The 21,547-nt window shown below is 38.4% G+C and overlaps 2 protein-coding genes across 9 annotated transcripts in view; one reads left to right on the top strand and one right to left on the bottom strand.

The window, feature by feature from the left end:
• The window catches only part of PALLD (palladin, cytoskeletal associated protein), a 194,843-nt gene that overhangs the window by 168,724 nt on the left and 4,572 nt on the right, over positions 1 to 21,547 (top strand). For 4 of the 7 annotated variants that reach the window (XM_088163616.1, XM_088163618.1, XM_088163620.1 and 1 more), the window contains 8 exons: positions 1,362 to 1,497; positions 3,858 to 3,959; positions 4,519 to 4,569; positions 5,949 to 6,170; positions 11,017 to 11,166; positions 14,936 to 15,030; positions 19,998 to 20,123; positions 21,094 to 21,308. In XM_088163616.1, the coding sequence (XP_088019742.1) occupies positions 1,362 to 1,497; positions 3,858 to 3,959; positions 4,519 to 4,569; positions 5,949 to 6,170; positions 11,017 to 11,166; positions 14,936 to 15,030; positions 19,998 to 20,123; positions 21,094 to 21,308 (1,097 nt within the window). The remainder of the gene's footprint in view (positions 1 to 1,361; positions 1,498 to 3,857; positions 3,960 to 4,518; positions 4,570 to 5,948; positions 6,171 to 11,016; positions 11,167 to 14,935; positions 15,031 to 19,997; positions 20,124 to 21,093; positions 21,309 to 21,547) is intronic. The other 3 variants (XM_088163617.1, XM_088163622.1, XM_088163621.1) reach the window with 1 other exon arrangement.
• CBR4 (carbonyl reductase 4) overlaps positions 1,473 to 21,547 on the bottom strand; it is a 40,322-nt gene continuing 20,247 nt past the window's right edge. For both annotated transcript variants that reach the window (XR_015803165.1, XR_015803167.1), the window contains exon 9: positions 1,473 to 20,779. The gene's annotated coding sequence lies outside the window, so the exon portion shown is untranslated. The remainder of the gene's footprint in view (positions 20,780 to 21,547) is intronic.

Below are 21,547 nucleotides of genomic sequence, written 5' to 3'. Positions count from 1 at the left end.
CTTCTCCATCTATTCAGTTAATTCTTTTTTGGATTTTGACAGTATATGTGTATTTTTTCTTTTTTTCTAATGCTAGAAATTACCATTGAAAGCACTTGCTGAAGAATGAAGCTTCTCAAACCATAGAAACATAGAATTGAATAATATCCAAGAAAATTTCATATCTCTGTATGATTCTTGTTTAGAATTTTGGTGCTGGTAATTAAATGAAGTTGTGTATTGGAAATCAATTTACAATTACATGCTAATCTGATTCTTATTTTCTTTCTCTGTCATCTGAGTTTGTCTATTTATCTGATTCAATCCCATGTTTTCCATGTCATTCCCATGTAATGGGCTGAGCCCTATTTACTCAACAAAGGTATAAAAACCCTGTAGACTAATATTGAGCCAGTTATCAGTGTTTTAAATGATCATGTGTGACTTCACTGGAGAAACAGAGTGTGCTACAAGTTTCAAACATGATAGCAATGCTGATTTCTCCACAACTGTGTTAAGAACAGCTGATCTCCAGTAGAAACCACCCATGTTGGGCATTTCCAGCACTAAAACAATCATAACATCACTGAAAAGTGTTAAATATTATTGCAGTCTGGAAAATAAAATTTCCAGTACTGTTTAAGAAAATGGGAGTGAAAATTGCTGCAAGTGCAATCCTAAACTGTAGGCTGGTAAGAGGAATAAATTGTGAATGTGAACTGCTAAATGGTTGCTGTTCCACTGGGAAATCTTGCTGCTGAGAACTCCTTCACAAGGATGATTTTTCCTTTTGCCAGTGTAACCCAGACTCTGTGAATGGCTCTTCTTTGAGCAACAACATTTATATGTTGCCTTATGTGTATGTGTTCACAGTGATATGAAGAACAAACATGAAGTTATGCACTATGTATTGCAAAGTTGGTTGAAGGAACTAGTTAATAAATAACATAAGAAATTAATAATTAACTGCCTTGTCTTACATTTTCCTGATCTTTATTCATCTGGTACTTCATAGGAACCTAGTTTATCTTCCATCCCCACTTATCTAGTCATGCTTTCTCTTTCATGTTTCTTCTTGTTTTGCTTTATTGTCACTGCTCATCCGTTTCATCTGTGAGTGTATGGTGTTTACAGCTATTGCCAAGCAATCCTGAGGGCTATTTTAACTAAAGCACAAAAAAAGGATAGTTTCATCTTTGTCCTTAAATTAACCATTTCATCAGTGGTGTGAGTTAGTAGGGACACTATAGAAAAAAAAAGTCAGACCTCAACGTTTCAAAGACATGATGTTGTTTTCTTCATTAATAGCAGTGATTCCAGATACATTCCAAAATATGAATGACTTCAGGACAGCTCATTATTTTTTTTGTACTGTTTTGCAGGGGATTTCCCAAGAAAACAGGCAGAACTGCTAGGATAGCATCAGATGAAGAGATTCAAGGGTCAAAAGATGCTGTAATTCAGGACCTGGAGAGAAAACTTCGCTTCAAAGAAGACCTTTTGAACAATGGGCAACCGGTATAAAAATATAAAATACCCTTTTTTACTGGAGAATAGGAGTGGGTGGGAGTGGGCATCATTGGTAATTTCTGAGATATGCTGCATATAAAATAATTGTTGTAGATTGCTTTTTATGTATTTATAATTTTTAATTGAATTTTCAAAACTGCATTTCCAAAAGGAATGATAGTGTACATTTGTTTTATCATTCCTTCTCCTGTTTGATAACTTTACTTGGAGTTAACAAAACAATGGAGTTTGCAAAAACTGTGAATTTGCATAAGAAGGCTGCACAGTCTGTACCTCCAGGAGTTTTTGAGCCTCAAGGGCCATTTGCTTTCAACTGTTCACTACTGAGTGGATGAACAGGCATAGATCTTTTTCAGTCCAGGCTCATTCTACCTTGTGTCCAGACACTGGATAATGGGGGAAGCAATAGATTGTAACTGGACATCAGAGGAGGACAAGACAGTTCATCATGAAAAACAACCCAGTAGGAATCCGGCATCATTAGGTTCTGCAGCTGGGGGGCTTCTTTTGACCAATAGAATTTTGACCAGTTGAATAGAAATAACTTATAGTCCTAACTTAGAGACTTAAGAGTTAATGACCTACTCAAGGAGTCAAGAAATGAGGTAAAATGAGCATATCAAGCAATGGAAATGCACAGCCACAAAGATCTCTGTTCATTTTTATGCACTTAAGATACATATAAAAGGTAAAATACTGAATTCTTCCTGCTCAGAGTTGATGAGAAGCAACTTTCCTAAGATTTTTTACAGTTATTAAGACACTATCTTTGAAGCAGGAATTTCTTTTAAGAGGAAAGTAATTTTAAAAATGTAAACTGTCACCCCTCTTTTGTCAATAAAATGTTTTTAAAAACATCTGAATACCTTGGGATGCCTTTGTGTCACTTTGAAAGGAAGTGGAATTTTACATTTTTCAGGACAATGCCCAGAAGTTTACTACTAGGTTTGAGCTGTGAACTGTGGTGGTGTAATTCAAGTAAGCCCATTGAGTCAGACTGTCTATCAACATTTGCTCAAATTCGTTTCTTAATAAGGTCAATGGAGTGAAGTAGGGAGAATGTTCAGAGTGTCTGCTGCTTCTGTTACTTTTCTCCATTGACTGCACACTGTTTGGCAGATTTCTGTAGCAGTTAAGCAAAATCACTGTCATAGTGTATTAGTTTCTGTTTTCTCCAGGGAGGTGGGCTGAGATTGACTGTCAATGCCTGTTTTGGAAAGTGAGGGAGATGTCTGGCCTGGGCAAATGAGTGGAATGTCCTGAGAATGCCCACATGGCCCAAGGTAAAAAAAAAAAAAGAAAAAAAAACAACAAAAAAACCCAAACCAATTGTGAATAGATGATGTGGGAGCTTGAACTAAATAGACTCTGCTTTGGTGCTTGCCTGGAGGCTTTTGCCTTGCAGATTCCTGTCTTGAGTAAATTCTGTATGTGTAATCATGGCTGTGGGCACTTATAAGTGAAGAAAAGTTCATTATTTTCTTAGACACTTATAGCCAAAACAACACTGCTACGTAGTTGTCCTGAGTTTGTCTGCTGTTTTAGCTGCAATATGATATTAAGACAAAAATTAATTAAATTATCTTTTTTTAAAAAGCAAGCATGAACTAGAAGTTATGTTTACAATTTCCATTCTTCATTCATTTTTCTCTTTAAATGAGGTGTTTCACAATGAAATGAGTTTGTCTTCCAGGAACTTGCATTTTTTTGCAATGTTAATTTATAAGAAAGTGTCTGAAATGCATTCGTAAACACAGGAAGAAAACTAATAATGAAATAATTGTTTTATATATTAAGGTTTTCCTTTAACTAATTTTCTCTTCTCAGTGTAAATTGTCTTTTATAAGCTGTCTCCTCAATTTCTGAAAGAGTAAGAAGAAATGGAAATTTTAAAATCTTAAAGAATACATTTTTCTGTATTTTGGACAAAATATTCAAGTAGAATAGAATCTCCTTATCATTTTTTGCAATGCTTTCTGCCTTGTAGTTCTAATGTAAAATCTGAGCAGAATGACTTGGAGTAAGATTTGAGATGATTTGATATGCCCTCTTCTGATGGCCATGATTTAAGCAGTTCCTATTGCTCATTCCTACCCAAGTTCCTGGCACAAGGATGGAAACAAATGGCAGAGTCAGTGCAAGGATTGCTTAAGCCAAAAGAGCTACTTGTAATACTAAAAAAATGCATTACAAACCGTGGTAGAAAATTTCTGTTAGAAACATATTGCTACTCTCTTTTATCAACATTACTTCAAGCATTGCTGACTATGAACTGCTTTGTAGTTGGAGAAATGATATCTTTTCTTTCTTTTGCCTCCACCCTCATCTCCTTTTTATTTTTTGTTCAGAGATTAACATATGAGGAAAAAATGGCTCGTCGATTACTGGGAGCAGACAGCGCTGCAACTGTCTTCAATATACAGGAACCAGAAGAAGATCCTGCTATACAGGTGCCACATAACTCTGCAATTTCATAGGAAAAAATGCCTTTCAGATTTTCCTTTTTATAGACTATGATTGTCATTAAAATAAAGTCCTACATAAGACAATAATTATACACAAGATAAGACAGTTAGTGATTACAGAAGTCATATGTTATCTATTAGTGAAATAAACTGGAGGATCACAGTCTATTGCTCAGTTTTTCCATAAGGTTGAGACTTCTCAAATATCTGCTTTCTGCTTTAAACTCTTCCATTTATCCTATTCTGTCCTGACCTTTAAGTCTCTCAAGACAAAATACATCTACTATCTTGAAACCATCTTCTCTTTATTTGTGTAATAGGCACTTTTTGGGTGCAGACCAAAACCACAACAGAAAGTCTGCTTGAAAGGCCAGGTACACACTCTCCATTGTTCAGATGCCAGAGTTGCTATTCAGAAATATGTAGCATTCATTTACATATGGTGTTGCACAAAATACACTCTCCTGATAAAAACTCTGCAGAACTGTCATGGATATCTCTTGGTCTTCTTTCTGCCTCTTGATCTTTTTTTCTACCTTTGCAGGAAGCTCGCTCTGTTGGTGCTTCTGTAGTGAGTCCCGTGGATATTCAAAAGGTTAACATTTTCACCTTTTCCTGTCTTGTTTTTTTGTCTTTTTTTTCTTTCCCCTTTCCATTCTGCTGTTCTTAGTTAATAACAAGAGGTCATCTAGCATTAATAACTGTGGAGAATTGGGTTTCACTCCATTTATGAGGATGTCCAAGTTGTTCTAGAAGCTTGTGTGAGTGCAGACAGTTTAACAGCAAACATCGTGTGCTGCACTATCTTTGTGCTGGAATAATAACATACACTGATATGCTGTGTCATGGTTTACTTTTATGGTACACCTCAGGAAACAAAAAAATTTTAAAACTATCTGCAGTTTACAAGGTATTCCTCTGCTCTTCCATTTTTTGGCAATTATCAAGGATTACGATTAGCTCTGTGACCAATGGTAGAAAGATGTCAACGTCATTCTCAGACCAGAGGCAGCAACAGAGGATGGGGATGTGAAAGGATGCTTTGCATGAGATGCATGTTCTGTCTTAAATACAGGGGTCAGAATCAATGGCCAAAGGTAATTTGAAAGAGTATCTGAATTTCTGCAGACTTAGAAGTGCATTGACTAATATTTTTTCCTGCTTCTGAGCTATTTTACAGTCTGACATTATCAATGTTATCAGCAAGATTCCAAGCAGGAATTCTGTACTGCAGAGTAGATAGTTCAAGAAAGCAAATAACAGTGTTATGTAAATCAACAAATTCAAGCAAGTCAGAGTGTTTTACACTTGATGAACCTTTCTGCTTTTCTTGCTGTATCTTCAGTACTGTTACAGTAAATTTTGTTTTTAAAGGAGGGTCCCACACAAAGGGCATCATAGCAACAGGAGTAAAGGGAAACAACTATCACGGACTGACACTGTTGTGACTTTCTCTTATTTTTTTCCTCGTTTTTACAGGCAACTGTAAACAAAATAATTTTATCCTTCTGGTTCAGCCTCTGGTACAGTTCTATGCAAATAGCAGATGTGAACCATATGGTCTTCTAGCCATCTGGAAACAAAACCCACCCTAAATCTGTCTGTACCCTCAAGGAAATATTAGTGTGTTCCTTTTGTCTTTATGAACTGCCTCAGAATACTTTTATTCTTATAGGATTTTTTTAAAAATGGAAAGAAAGCAACCAATGACTTTCTTTCCCTTTATAAATTAGACCTTAAGACAACATGAAATACTGTCTTTGCCTCATACCAGATGTCTCGATTGTTTCATAGGGAAGTTATTGGAGACATGGATTATAGTGTTTTTCCTCAACAAGATACAGTTTACTTTTATGTGTAAAAACTTAGTGGATTGCTAAAGATTGGCAAAATTAAAAAATCCTAACATTAAGAACATTTCTTCCTGAGCAATGTGTTGAAGCTGAACACTAGTATCTACCTCTCGTTTGACAGGAATATAAAGTCTCCAGCTTTGAGCAAAGACTGATCAGTGAAATTGAATACAGGCTGGAAAGATCTCCTGTGGAAGAATCAGATGATGAAGTGCAACATGGAGATGAACCTATTGATAACAGTATGTCACCATATTTTGAGATAAAGCTGAAGCACTTCAAAATCTTTGAAGGAATGCCAGTTACATTTACATGCAAAGTGGCAGGAAATCCAAAGCCAAAGGTAAGAAAAGACAGTAAGTATTTCTAGAATTTCTCTGAAGAGTTCTGTGTTGGTACTTCACCATCAGGCTCTGGACTCTATGGGCTGTATCTTACAGGAAGTGGAGATATTCACACTTGACAAGAAAGACTCCTATCTGGCAAAAAATGCCAAATCTCTTTTGGCATAACTGGAGTTATTCAGTTAAAATCTAGTAAAAATTGCAACTATGCGGCTTCTGCTCTCAGTTACTCCCTCCTGAGGCTTCTTCTCAATTATTTTACCTGCAAGTAATGCTTCTGTCATTTTCAGAGTTACCTCCAGGACACATCTGTAGTACACAATACAGTGCAATGCTAGAAAGCCCCCATGAGCTGGCATAGGAGTCCCAAAAGCCACCTCATTTGCTAGCATGGGTAATTAGTTCAGGCATGGCAGCATACTAATGCAAAAATATGTGGGTTCTAGTTCAGAAGCTAGTTCAGCATATCATCTCATTCTTCAGCATCTACACACACTAACAAGACTAGATTTTACTGGAATGTAGAAGAAGGCGTAATAAAATACCATAAGCTCCCATATATCTCAACAGCAAGATGAGACATGATGGTGAGGTTTTAATGATGAACTTCTGAGGGTGGGTTTGGCTTGGGAAGCATTTCCTTGTAGCAAATATAAAAGTACCAGCTGCGTGATGTCAGTAGTCTGGAAGAATGCCCTACTTGGATAGGTTGCATACAACCATTTCAAAAATCGCTTGGCAATCAACTGGCTGATTATGCAGCAGGCAAACGGCAGCAGCTTCTTCAGCTCCCCTGCCAAAGCCAGTGTCTTCCCTGTGAGGTCCTCACAGCTCTCACAGTGACCTCTCGTGGACGGGGCCTCTTGTCTTAGACAAGGTCAAAGCTGCCCTGTGTGTTACATAAGACCTTCATGGAAGCACTCACATCCAAATCTCTCATCTAGTGTAAATTTTATGGGTACTTAAGATTTCAAACAGAGATAAATGCAAGTGACTTTACATGCCAAATGATATATGTGTATGATACTGTACAAGCTGTTAATTAAAAAAAAAAGGACTTTATGAGGTAGCAGAGGAAGAACAGCAGAGAACTAGGACTACGTCTGCCTCAGCAAGGAGTGCAGACCAAAAGAAGAAAATTTCTAGAATGAGATATCCATCCCTACACATGTCAGAAAGTTTTACTCCAGGCTAGCTCTAATCTCATCCCACAGACTGAAGCAGACACACATTAGATGAGTTCTTGGAGCACATTTTCTGGCTTAGTTTCATCTGAAAGGAATCCAGTTCTGTGCTCCAAGAGCACAACATGATGTGAACCGCTGCAAAGTAAGTGGGGTTGATCAGTATATTTATATCAAAAATGCATTCCTGCTTCAAACTGAAGACACACACACACTGAGAAGATAAGCCCAGTCTAAGTGAAACCAAACTTTTCATGCCTAGCATTAATTCTGAGATGACCATAGGTAAGAGTCTGTTGTACTAAACACGGGTGGAATGCAAATGGGTTTGTTGCTGACAGAAGCACAGTGTTTGCAGAGATACTCTTTCTGCCTGGGGCTTATGACTAAATTGCTAGATGACCTATTATGAGTCAGCCTTAGTCAACTTCACCATCCCCTAATATCCACAGTTTCCAATTAAGGTGTAGTGTCTGATTTAAGACAGATGAAAGGGGATGTCTCCTTTACCTCGGTGGGGTGATAAGGGTTGCAGAGCCAAGAAGCTGCCCTCAGTACTTCCCCTAGAGCTTGCCCTTTCAGAGGAGCATCTGATGTGAATGCCCTGTGGATCACAGCCATGTTCTGTTTTCCTGCAGTGTCAAAGTGTGCACATTAAGAAGTGATTTGCTCTTGCACCTGGAGCTCTGGCTCTTTTTTCCATTCACTTGCAGATGCTTTGTGTAATTTGTTAAGTTGCTTGGGATGGAACCAATATCAGTCCTGTTGTAGGGCTACTTATTAGCCAGGCTTCACAAATGTCCAAGGCCGTGTCTCCCCCTCATCTGCCAGAGCATTCCAAGACAACAATTTTGAAAAGCTCAATGGCTGAGGGCTGCCCTTCTGCTCTAATTTGTTGAAGCTGGAAGTGTTGCTTGTGAATACATTTTTTACTTTGGCAAACGAAAAGCTGGAAATAATTTACTAACTTGAAGCTCCTCCCTTCTAAGTATTCTGTCAGGTCTGCCAAGGAATGGCTTTGGGAAGGACTGTAGTGTTTCTAAAATCTGGCATTCATTACAAGGGATTTTCCTAAGCAGAGTTATGGGCTTGATTATTTTTTTCCCCTGAACATGCCATGTAAATTGAATACTGATGTGCAAAATCTGGCTTCATATATATGACTTTTTAAATCTAAGCCTACTTTTTGTTATAACCTTCGGTGTAATGTAAAACTATTTTCTCATCAAAATGAAAAACCTATGGTGCTACAGGAGGGACTATGGAAGACTTCTTTTTAAGGGATTATTTCTCTTCAGAATTAAGACAATGCCATGCAAGAGGTTAATTGAGACACAAATATTACATAAATCTCATACTGCTCACTCTTCACTTGGCTGAATATAATTCTTGGTGATTACAAATGCTTGTGCTGCCCAAGATCAAACTCCTCTTTGTACTATGTATACCATTGTATTCCTAGTTATTACGCACTGGTTTCTGAAAATCTGGTGCAAATAAAAACAATCCAGATGCAGTGTTCAGTGCTCATGTAGGTTAATGGTACATTTATTAAAAGTTATCCTAGAAAGAAAATACTTCAGTGCAAGGGCCATTGTCTTCTGCAGTGGTAGTGTTTTACTTATTAACTCCATGTCAGATAAAGGTAATATAAAGAATTTACTGCTCATACGGGATGCCAATGCTTTTAAACTTAGTTGAAATAAATTTTGGACAACATATACATGATGTTTGGATAGCTGGTTCAGTTAATATTTGTGTGTATTTCCATGCATGTCTCCTGATATTTCTGATAAGTGTACTGTTACTAAATAGTTACTACTTAATGCAGTAGATTTCCAAGCAATATTATGACACATGTAAAGCATGCAAGTTAAAACTCATTTTTTGCAGCAATGTTGTTTCAGCACCCATTAGCATGTGTATATAAGTGATCAAATATCTCTTCCATCTCCAGTAAGTGCTCTGTCAGCAGACAAGAAGACGACTAAATCTTTTGTTCGGGCCACAGAGTCTCGGCAAGGCTGCTGACAGACAAAATGGGAAACAAGTATAACCAGCTATTGAGGAAATGAAATCATTTCAACTTACGCATAATGCTTGTTAATATAAAAATCATACACAGTAATAAATTTTAAAGGAAAATTTCCACTCATTTTCACCAAAAGGATCTCCATTGTTTTTTGTGAAATTTGAAAGTATACCTTTAATTTTTCCCCTAGTGAATGAATTCAAGCTTTGAAATGTTGGCACATATGAGGAACCCAGCAGATTAAACTCTATCAGGAATGGAATTGCACATTGCTCTGTCACTTCATTTTTTACTAGAGAGCCAGCACCCTTTCCTCACTCTTAAGACCTAAATTCCCACTTCAAGAATGAGGCTGAGCAAAATGTGTGTGTTTTCCTCATGCCAAATAGTTCCAGCAGGACCAGGACAAATATAATTGTACTTTGAAGGAGTTGGCCTCATAAAAATGGTGTGGGTACCTGCACAAGTGTCTCAAATGCTGAACACAATTGATGTTCTGTGTAGTACACATTTTGGAAATGACAAGTAAATAATGTTCTACTTAAATATAGGTTCGGGCAGCTGAGTACAGCCTTCCTAGTATAACATTTTTCAGATATTCCTCTGTGTGTGTTCATGAATATACAACATTTACTTTTGATCCAGCAGATATCAGTTTGGGATTTTACTTTATTATTATAATATAAAAAAAAAGTCCTGAAAGCTAGGTCAATTTTTTTCCCCCTTCAAGTTTGAGACACTAAAAATACAAATTTTTTGTGTGTAATTCATGGATTACATGTAAGATATTATCCTGCATACATCATTTTTTTGGCTCACTGAAAGTATATCTTGGGTCAGCCAGAGAATAAAATTATGTATCAAAAGTACTGGAAAAGCCCTCTGTTTGATGGCCAGTGTAACTGTTCTGTGCTGGTGTTGGCATGCAGTTATGAACGGATGTCGATGTGCTGCTTTGCTTTGAAGCATTTCCTATTACTTTGCAGAGCTGTCCACTTGCATAGCTGGCCTGTCACACCTGGGTGACATTGTTTAAATCCTGTCATTACACTGAGCTGGCCCCTCCACACACTCAGCTGCTCACTGCCAGCGGGAGCAGCTCTATCCCCTCTGGCAGTTTGGTCCAGTCCAGTCAGCATAATAGATATGAGACAAAACGGGTGTTTCAACAGTGAGATCATAGCTTCTATTTTATTCATCATTGAATTAATTAAGCCTATCATTATCTCGGTTTTTTTGTTTTTATTTTCTGAATAGAGAGCAAAAGCATTCTCCAATTTTTCTGCAACTTTTGCAGATTTAAGCAAAATAAATGTAAAATCAGTAATCTCTGAAATGAGTAATCTTTTCTTTGTAATGACATTTAGTTTCAGTTCTTGAAATGTTCAGCCCTTATGCACCTGTATGTTTTGTTGGAAAATGTTCAGGCTGTTATTTCTCTTTGGTCCACAGATACTCTTGTATCTGTTAATGAAAGTGGCTCACAGAATGAGGAGTTGATCAAAGCAGTTTTGTTTTACTATTTACTGGATGGTTTTTCAGCAGTTAATTTCATTAGTGCTATTAAATGAGAAATTATGGCAATGGGCACCCACGTCTTACCAGCTGTGCCATGTTTTTTTCCTGCAGATTTATTGGTTTAAAGATGGCAAGCAAATTTCTAAACGAAGTGATCACTACCGAATTCAAAGAGAACCTGATGGAACTTGCTCACTGCATACTGCAGCCTCCACCCTGGATGATGATGGGAATTACACTATTATGGCTGCTAACCCACAGGTAGGTTTGGCTCCAGAGCAAACATCCTTCTGGACATAAATCTTCAGAAAACTATCTCATCTCACATATGCATGATTTAATTAAATGATGAAGTCACTGTAAAGTATGCAAGTTAGATTTCTGTTTTCATCTTGCATCAGTAGGGTGGAACCTTTCTATCTCCAAGAGATTAGCAACTCAACAGCAGTGTTTTTCCTGTGGTTTGAGGTTTCAGGGGGGAGTGGTGTAATTTTTTAATTTATCTTCCCTAGTTGTTTCAGCTGATAGCATCTCAGTATTGTAACTGAGCATGGATAGCACATAAAGGGAGAAAAAAATCCAGTTTACCAGCAGAAGTAATCCAGTGCAGTGATTTAACTTTCTTTTGTTTACCCTACTCACTGACTGAGGCCAATTTTTTGAAATGAGTGGGAGTATATTACACCTCGACATGCTTACATTAGGCAGATTGCAAGTCTGTAAGGCAAAAAAAATCTAGCATTATTATGTAGCAGAATGGTATCCTATGTTGATTCTAAACAGTGCTTTTCTGAAACACAGAGTGTTACTGGTTTAGCAATGCCATTTTTTCTTTGCAGATTTAATACAAGGGTTGAGGTACACAGCAGAAACCCACTAGTTCTTTAGACATAGCCAAATTTACAGGTCACTCATCCCATTTAAGTAGCTTTTTCAATTCACTTTTCCTATACCACAGCAAACTGAGGGGAAAGAGTTGCATGTGAGAAACCAAAGTAGTAACATAACTTTTGGGATGTAATGAATTATTCTCTTCTGTAGTGCCAAATATCTTGCCAAGACTAGGCCTGCAAGCAGAATCACACTGCAGAGTAACAAACTGTATCACGGAGGCCGAGTTTAATCTAAGCAGGAGTGTTGTGCTCTGTTGTGCACGTTGCTAAGTTACTCAGCACGACACTGCCTTTTTTGTCTCGCTCTTCAGCTTGTCAGTCCTGCTCATACTGCAGAGGGCTTGTGAATATAAGGGGTTGTACACATGGGGAGCACACACAGAGCAGCTTTTGGGTAGAGTCTACGAACTGCAGTGTTTAAACATAGGTGGTTTAATTATTATTTCTACATATATAAGTAAAAGAAATACTAATGAAACAGCATAAGGCCCTGGAATTGCTCAAGCTGGGAGCTTTTACGCATAGATGACATTGGTAGCATTTAAACTGTGAAATTTCACAACAGGTTTAAAAATATATGCATACTCAAGGTAAGAAATGGTTCCTGTTCATCTTCTTCTAAGTGTCTCAGTGCATGCACAGAGTTTCACTGTGCAGTGTTACTGTGTGATCTGAAGTGTTAGAGAACTTGAACAAACTGCCTTTGTGTTTGGGCACTGTGCTCTGTCCCTGAATATTTACAGCCTACTTTGGAACATTTGTTGCTCTGGATAATGCTCAATCAATGACACAACAGTGACCCAGGTTACCAGTTCTGGTCATTGATGGCACTACTTTGTTAGTGGGTTTTTGGATGTACTAAAATGAGCTGAGTTTGGGTGGTTCCCAGGTTGGAGCTTGAAAAAGCAGCTTTGTTAAATGATAAAATTCTGTGCTTGTGCTTTTTTCCCCTCTTTGGAGAAGAACCAGAAGCATCCTCCTTTTTACAGTGTAATTCCCAAGCAAATATACTTATCTATTCCACTATTTGCTTGCTTTTACTATGCATTTAACAGTACAATGGAGGCAAAGAAGGGCTGTGAGTTAATGTACTAACCTTTCACACTCAGAAATCTGGATTCCAATTCTTTTAAGTCATCCTGAGTGGAAATAATTTTGGCAAAGTCTTCTCAATTCTAATGGAAAGTTGTCCACGGCTCAAAGCTATCACAAACTTAGGCAAATTTGGCAACCTTTCCTTAAGAAAGCAAAGTACGTAAATATAAGGGAACTGACATCAGAGCTCTGATGGACTGGTAGATATTTGTTGCTGCTGTGTTTGGTCATTGCCATTGGAATCACCAAACTCTAAAGTAAAAGGCATGTTCTCAGCTGATAGAAATTGGTTTTATTAAAGCAAAGGATTCAGTTCATTAAAGCTCTGCCAGTTTATGCCATCTCATGACCTGGGCTAACATAATAGGGTTTATGTGTGTAAAAGGCCTTGTTGACAGAGCCTGGAGATCATCCATGGTAGTTAACACGGCAGGCTCCATTGCCCATGGTGTAAAGTGCAGCGAGCTGGAATTAAAGTTCTGACACACCACTGGGGTTTGTTGTAAAATTTGCCATAGAAGTTAATCCAGAGCAAATGGACCTTGGGCCTAGACAAACACAAAACCTTGCCTGATTTAGGCCTTTAGTTAGAGGTCATATCCCTTAACTGAGCTCTTTCTATGAACTGTATGGGCTTGCATCAAGTTCTAATTTTCACCTTCTTTCTTTTTATTCCATTCTCTCTGCTTCTTTGCATTACACACCCACAGTCCTCAGGCTGGAGTCTCCTTAGTTTCTAGGACATTGTCTCATTAATTACTTCCCACTCATTGCTTCCTTCCTCTTCATCCTGTGACTTTTCCAAAATCTTTGGCTTCCTGCTTAATCTTCCCTATCCAAGTTCTTTATTGCCCTTTGTGTTTCCATTTGTGTTTCCACCATCATGTATTGAGATATGCAGAAATTATCTCAAACTATGTGTATTCATCAGAAAAATATTAATATGTAGTGGTACCCAAAATAGAAATTCATTTGTTCCAGATGTCTTTAATAGTCTTGTAACATAAGGGGAAAAATAAAGCTTTTACATAAGGGATTGCTGTGGGTCTTGCACAATGGCTTATTTTAGTGCAGGGATTTTACTTGCAGACTAAATGGGTCATGGGAATAGAAGTAGGACACAAACTTCATTTCTAAATGAACACAAAAGTTGTTGCTATTTGAAGGCTGCTTGTAAGCCTGGTGAAATTGGTTTTTGATGGGCTTTGGATAGTTCTTAAAGAACTGCTATTTGCAACCCTGCAAGTACGGTGATAAAAATATTTGTCACTTTTTATGCTGACAGACTTGTGTGTGGAGCTCACAGCTTACAGCTGAAATACACTTCAAAGCTGATGTGGATTTTGCCTTACTGCTACCAGCCCAGGGGGTAAAGCTGCTATTTATTAGGACCACCAGATGCTTTTAGCCCTTACAGGGCAGTCCCATTCCACATCTGTTAGGACTAGTGTTTGTGGTGGAGAACCTGTCTTCTAAAACACAAAGTTAAAGAAAAAAGGAGACCAAATACACCAGAGCCATGTTAAACTTACCATTCATTGAAAATAACCACCAATATCACCAGCACAGCTGTGCCTTTTCAGTGCAATTCCTCAAACCAGATTCACTCTGCAGAGAGGACCTGTTCAGTACCTGTCAAATTCTTTTTGGCTTTCACATTAATGAGGGGTTTTTTGAGCTGTGGGCCCACCAGATCAAGTAGATCAATCCACTTTGGACGCAACAACTCTGTTGTTAACTGCCAACACTCACCATGGGCCATCTGCAGGACCTGGAACTTGTCATTCTGCCCCCTTGACACACACAGAGACGCCTCCTGCCCCTATCAATAACAGTCAATAAGAACTTGACTGGCAGTGGTATTAATAGTCTTCAAAAAAACCCAAAAACCATGAATGTATTATAGTCACAGTCATTCCAGTCTGCTCTGTGTTAGATTGGAAGCTGATAAAACGGGTAGGCAAAAACAACAGATCAGGTTGAACACTTATTATTACACATTTTAAGTCTTTTAATGTTCCTTCTTTCTCTCATCCTAACAGGGCAGAGTAAGTTGCACAGGCAGGCTGATGGTTCAAGCTGTAAATCAAAGAGGCCGCAGTCCTTGGTCACCTTCAGGTCAGCCTCACATAAGAAGGTATTTGATGCTTTTATTTTTTCTTTTAATAATATGAATTTTGAAAAATAACTGTGGTAAGGTAAAGAATGCGAGGTAAGCAGATAAGTTAAAAGCATGGCATTCAGGAAGAAATGTGACTTCTGCTGTCTGAAAATTGTTGCAGAACTTGCACACTCAGAAGTATAAGCAACCCCTGAAATGACGTGACTTTCAAATTTCTTTCAATTTCCCTGTGTCCTCCTCCTTTCTCTGTGGTGTTCACTAGTTACTCTGTATCTCAAATTGCACTATCACCTGTTGGGAAGGCTCTTGTCACGTAGGTTTTTAAAAATATTTCATGTGATTAGGATTCTCCCAGGAACCTCCATCTTCTGCAGCTTCTAGTAAGTGTTCATTTAATAACTGCATGCCAAAGAGGTTTATCAGATTTACATTAGAAATATTTTAGTATTTCAGTATTTAGTATTTCAGTTCAGGTTCTTATAAGGAATTATGAGTCAGAAATAAAGTATTAAACTTATCTTTGGTGAGTTTACAATTATTCCCATATGAAGCTATGGGTTATATTTTTGGACCATAGAAGGGAATTTTCCCTTCAAATAATTTTCTTTTTCTTTGTCCAAAGCATTTATGAGGCTGTTTAGCACAGCTTAGACAGCCTTAGATGATACCAAAAAATTGATTTTAGTTACCAGAACTGTTTTCAGTTCTGGGAGTGTGAGGGCTCTGCTTCCTGGATTCTGCTATAATGAAGCATGTGCTTTGCTTAATGGTTCCAACAGCCATAGAATCTCAATATTGCCCAACTAATATACAGAGTACATGAAAGTACATGGTCAGTGTAAAACCAGGAAAGGATTTCTGTAACAGTTAGTACCGGTACTAGTATGTAATGTAGAACTACTGCGTGTAAAACAGGGTCTCTTCTCCCTTCTGGTAGCTATAAAGTGTTAGGAAGTGAGGGTGGTTGGTTAAAAGATCTTGCCAATCGTATTCCTGCACAGAACAAACTGCAACCCTGAAAGCTTTTCCCAGCATTTCTGTGAGATGGCCATTAGCTCCCTCTGCAGTGTGTCACTCTTTGTGTTAAGCCCAAAGCTCAGAGTGCCTCTGGCGAGGAATATCCTGCCAGGCTGCACTGTGAGAATAGCACAGAAAAGGCTGGGACCAACTGGTGTAGCCTGTCCAGTCATTAATGCACTTAGGGTCTTCAGATTATGGGTAAAAATGGAAAGTCCATGTTAACCCCTGAAGGGAAAAGCTGCCATGAAGAATCAGGTTTCAGCTGAATAAGTGAGTGCACACAGGGTGACAAAGGGGAAAAAGACCTTTAAAAGCAAAGACAGTGGGAAGGTAGGTAGGGGTGAAAGCATCAAGCAGCTCCTGCAGTTCCTGAAGGACCAAATATGTGTGTCTGTCTTTCTGTGATGGACAGAACCCTAGGGTAATAACGGAGGAGGCTCTTTTCAATCTTTCCAAATGCATACAATGTCCAAGGCCACTTCTGGCTGGTATTTTATTTTCTAATGGAGATAGGCACTCAAGCAGCTGCTAACGCTTTGGATTGGATGTCCAGTGGGTAATGAATTAGAAATAAGGGATTTCTGTAGAGCAGTTTAATTAAAATTAGGGCAATTATTGGGGATTCTTATTTCCTGTAAAATAACCATATGAAGGGCTTATCCCATTATCTTTGCTCTGGAAGAGCAGTTTCTGTAAGCATTCAGCACAGAATCCCTGTTTAGTGAGAGTTCTCACTCCTGCCACTGGAGACTGATGAAATGGGAGCACATAAAACCTTCCTAAGACAGACTGCTGCCATTGGCTTTTCTAATGTAATATCCCAAATTACTGTTCCCCCATGTACTATCGTATTTGTCATGTCTATTGCCATTGACTTTTGATAAGTAATATTTCTGTAAGCTTTTCTGCTTGACAGTAACAAAACCGTTTGTTTGCTTCTTTTATTACAAGTGTAATTATTAGTTTAATGAACTTTATGACTTGTTACTGTTGACATGCTTTTTCCTGAAGTATATTTAATCTCTTAAAAAATGTGTTCTGGCAGAACTCTTGGGTTCTATTTTAATGTATTTTTCTGAAATTTGCTTAGCTGAAAAACATCACTTTCCTAGCATCCTTGATGTGGGTGGCCACTTTTGAATTTTCTGATGTGTACAAAGCTTGGACTCAATCCCTTAGATGACAAGGTCTTCAACAAATATTGTGTCACCTAAGCATGACAGCCAGAGTCCCAAATAAACCTTAAAATGCATGAGATTTAAAGAAGATTTAAAAGTTAAACATTCCTATCACCCTGCTCTCAATTAGGGGAATAATTTCAACTTAATCTCCTTTATTCCAAATTAGTGATCATTACCATATGGTCAGTCTAAAGTCTTCATCTTCTTGCTCACTGAAATTCCCAGTGCATTGTACTGTATCAACCCGTGGAGTCTCCCCTGGCCACGTTTAGTACATGATGTCACTTCTGCTGAAACGAATCTCCACAATGTGATGTCCGTATTGCAACTCCAAAGAGCCCACAATGAATCCAAGAGTTATTCCAGTCTGTTGCAATTTGTCATTCCTAGACATGTGAGGCTACTTGGCTCTACTCATTTCATTATTTGTTTAAAACCACAAAATGTTTTAGAATTGAAATTACCCTCGTTTCACCTCTTAAGGCAGAGGCTTAAAAAAAGTCTGATTTTAGGGTAAACCTACAAATAGGTAAAAAGAAATGCAACATCTGTGGTCACAAATTCTTAACTTCTTTGTTTTCCATTTTATTTAGCATAAATTCCCACACACACACTCCTTCCAGTTCTGACCAGTGCTGCCTTTTCCTGCAGCTGCAGCAATGAGATGGTGCCTTTCACACTCCCGTGGTGCCAGTTCACCTGTTTGGCTCAGCTTCACAAAACCTTATGAAGCACCAGCTACTTGTACTTTGTTGGCATCTTATCAACAGGATGCTTATCAATAATGTGGAGGCAGATTTTGCCCAAGTTGCTTGCACTGTACAGCACTCACTTGACAAGATACCATAATTTCTAGTTTGGTCTTGCAGAACTAATTACCAAATGATTATCAGTACATTTTTTCCTTACTGCTCTCCATTTTCCATCCCATCTACCTGCACAAGGCACCTATGTCTCCAAAACTGATCAGGAGCTCACTAGATAAAGCTCAGAGGTGCTTATGAGCTGCAATGTTGGACCTTACTGAAGCAGCTTTAGTTCAAGTGGCAAAAACTGTGAGGTGCATCAGACGTGGATGAAGCCACCTGAAGAGTTACATGAGCTCTTAGTGTGTGCAGGGATGTCAGTCTGTGTTTCCCATTTCAATATCCAGTCCTACATTATTAAGCAGTATGGACTGGATATCTACACAAGCCCCCTCAGACCCCCATTTGCCTCTAGTTAAAGCTGCCAGAAAACTGTGATGATCCTTAAGAAGTCAACAGTGAACCATTAATAAGAGAGAATACTGTAGCACAGGTGATGCCTGGCCAATTCAAACACAGCAATAGCAGAGAAAAGGGCAAAAACAGAGCAGAGAAAAATAAATCAAACTCAAGCAACTCTAATTAACTGCAGCCTCAGAGGAGCAGAGGATGCAGCTGGAGTGTTTATCTTCCATTCAGTAGTACAGCATCTTGTTTTCCAAATGTCACTATTGAGGGTTTTGCTCTTTTTTGTTGTAAATTACTTTAACCTGGAGAAGTGACCTTGGGCAGTAGAAGATGCATATGGGCACCTACACTGCAGCATGGACACTGCAAACAGCGGCCAAATCAGAAACACTGACAAAAGTTAACAGAATGTGGGATTCTGAGAAGAGAATTTCATTGTAATGTCTCATTGATAAAAGTGGTCTTTGGAGGATACTTGAGTAGCTCCTCTTCTTTACACAGGATGTTACTGTTAGGCAGCAGCTGGCTCCAGAATGGAACCCACTGGAGCTGATTAGGCAAGGACAAAAATGGATATAAAATTTTGTTTCAAGATTCTTTGATTACTAAATCACACAAATGGAACAATCTGATTTCAATGGAAACAAAAATCTTGTTAAATGAGGAACCACTTAGAAAAAGATATGATGGATTAAATTAACAGGCAAGAATAGCCAATGCTGAAAATTGAATAATGATATCATGGAAGCCTTAAGGTGATTGATACTGTGCATAGGGACAGGAGATATTTTTCTTTCCTTTATATTATTTATGTAACTCTTTTGTCTTTATTAAACAAAAAAAACCCAAAACCAGCAACCAAAGTTATTCTTCCTATTGCTCACAATTGAAATTCTCATTGTTTCAATTCCACAGTTTGGTGGCATTGAAAATATTCAAGAGTATCTCATACACAAAACCTGTTAAATGAGGGATAAATATATTCACAGCAATTCAATACCAGAATTTTCTGTACAGTCTTCATGAGTGCAGAACAGGAGAAGATAAGTCTGATGTGAAAGGTCTCTTGTCAACTGAGATGAGTTAGCTTTTAGTTGCTGTTATTTGCTGAAAGGGAGCCATGATTAATGAACAGTCCATGTACTTTCTGGTGTAATCAGCAGCAGTGAGGGGATTAGATACACAGGACATTAAAAATGGGGCACTGAAGCTACATGCCAAGGCCTGCCAACTTGTTTTATTTGTATTTCAGTGATTTAAAGACTAAACAAAATACTATAATTCATAAAATTAATTAATATTACAAGCTATTATTCTATAGCAATATTGTTTTATAGGTCACAGTTTGTCACAACATGTGAATTAAATGAAAGTAATTAAGTAACTGCAGTGTCATAATTCACTTGGTCTGGGCCAAATGCTACCAGTACTTGTGTGTAAATATGGGGTGATTACAGTGTAGGTCAAAGAAGTGGTTTAAAATTTAAACTAGCCTTATAAGTGATTATAGTTATTCTGATTTAGCAGAGAAAAAAAATAATGTACCTTTATTTTATGTTATTTTAAGACCACGATCTCGATCAAGGGACAGTGGTGATGAAAATGAACCAATTCAGGAACGATTCTTCCGGCCTCATTTTCTGCAGGCTCCTGGAGACCTGACTGTTCAAGAAGGAAAACTATGCAGGATGGACTGCAAGGCAAGTGTCATGCAAAGGGTAGCAGCAGCCTTTTGATAACATCAGCTGACTCAAAAACCACATTGGTTTCTTTTCAAAGCAATTTTGCCTATTGGCAGTTTCGGAGCCTGTTAGTAGGGTAATTTATCTCATTGCCTAAGAGTGAGTAAGTGGACAATACGAGTTTGCCTCCTCTTCAATGAAAGTGCTTCGGGCAAATCTTAGAGCTCACAGTAAACTGATTTATAGAATTCAACTATGCTGGGGTGTGGAGGGAAGCAGCACACCCTGTAAAGACAATGTGTTTCTATATTTTAAGTCCTTTTACTACTTGAGTTTTGAACTCCTGTTAAAAGTTTCAAACACTATAAACCTGATTTATGACTCTGCTGAAATAATTCAGGCTTGAGTGACTTCTGTTTACTTTATGCTGACCTATTTGGGAGAAACTGTTTGCTCTGAAGCAGTCCCCACAGCAAGTGGTACAGCTTTCAAGAGTGCAGTACTTGTCCACACAGACCGAGTATTAACTAGTGTAGGTGGTGCAGTCACTAGGGCACTCCTCAGTGGAATGCAACTTTGGAGGTCAGTAGTTAGTCAGCCAACATCTTTTTGTCTGCAAGTTTTCCAACAAAAAGTTAATCTATAAAGGAGTATCTCTTCATTCCACCTGAAAGCAATGAAAGAAAACAAAAGGTGTCACCCTGCCTTTTGTTTTGCAATATATTATTATTTAGCTTCTAGCCTATCTACACACTGATCTTTTTTCAGTTGTGCCCATAAGACATCATGGAATTCAGGGAGCTGGCCAGAAAGTAAGTAAATTACTACAACTGACTCAATGTATAACTCAGGACAGAAATAGATCTTTAACTCTTTAGGTACACTTGCAGTAGCAAACCAAACCACACTTCCCTGAAGTAACAAGTCAGGACTCCTCCAGTGTTTCATGTGGCTAAAGTAATTTCCCACTGTTCTCTTTACACTCAAGGTCAGTGGATTACCTACTCCAGACTTAAGCTGGCAACTTAATGGCAGACCAATTCGCCCTGACAGCTCTCACAAAATGTTGGTGCGTGAGAATGGGGTGCACTCCTTGATCATAGAACCAGTCACAGGCAGAGATGCTGGAATCTACACGTGCATTGCCAGCAATCGAGCTGGTGAAAATTCATTCAGCCTGGAGCTCACTGTTGCAGGTAACATCTTCATGCTAAGCTTTCAGATTGAGCACTGGCAGGATAGCATGAGAAAAGGAAACATGAATGATGTCAAATGACAGGTTGGGGGTGGAGGGTAAGAAAAGGAAACCTGGCAGAAGTATGGTATATTTATAGGTGAGCTATTCATGTTATGTTGTGGCAGAAGCTGACTGGCATGTAATGCCTGTGTGCACAGTCAGGAAAAGGGGGCTGCTGACCTTGAGGCCACAAACCAG

The sequence above is a fragment of the Sturnus vulgaris genome, chromosome 4 (assembly GCF_052056855.1).
Source record: "Sturnus vulgaris isolate bStuVul1 chromosome 4, bStuVul1.hap1, whole genome shotgun sequence".
NCBI lineage: Eukaryota > Metazoa > Chordata > Aves > Passeriformes > Sturnidae > Sturnus > Sturnus vulgaris.
Note: the sequence above shows the minus strand (reverse complement) of the source record. Positions and strands in the feature narration are given on the sequence as shown.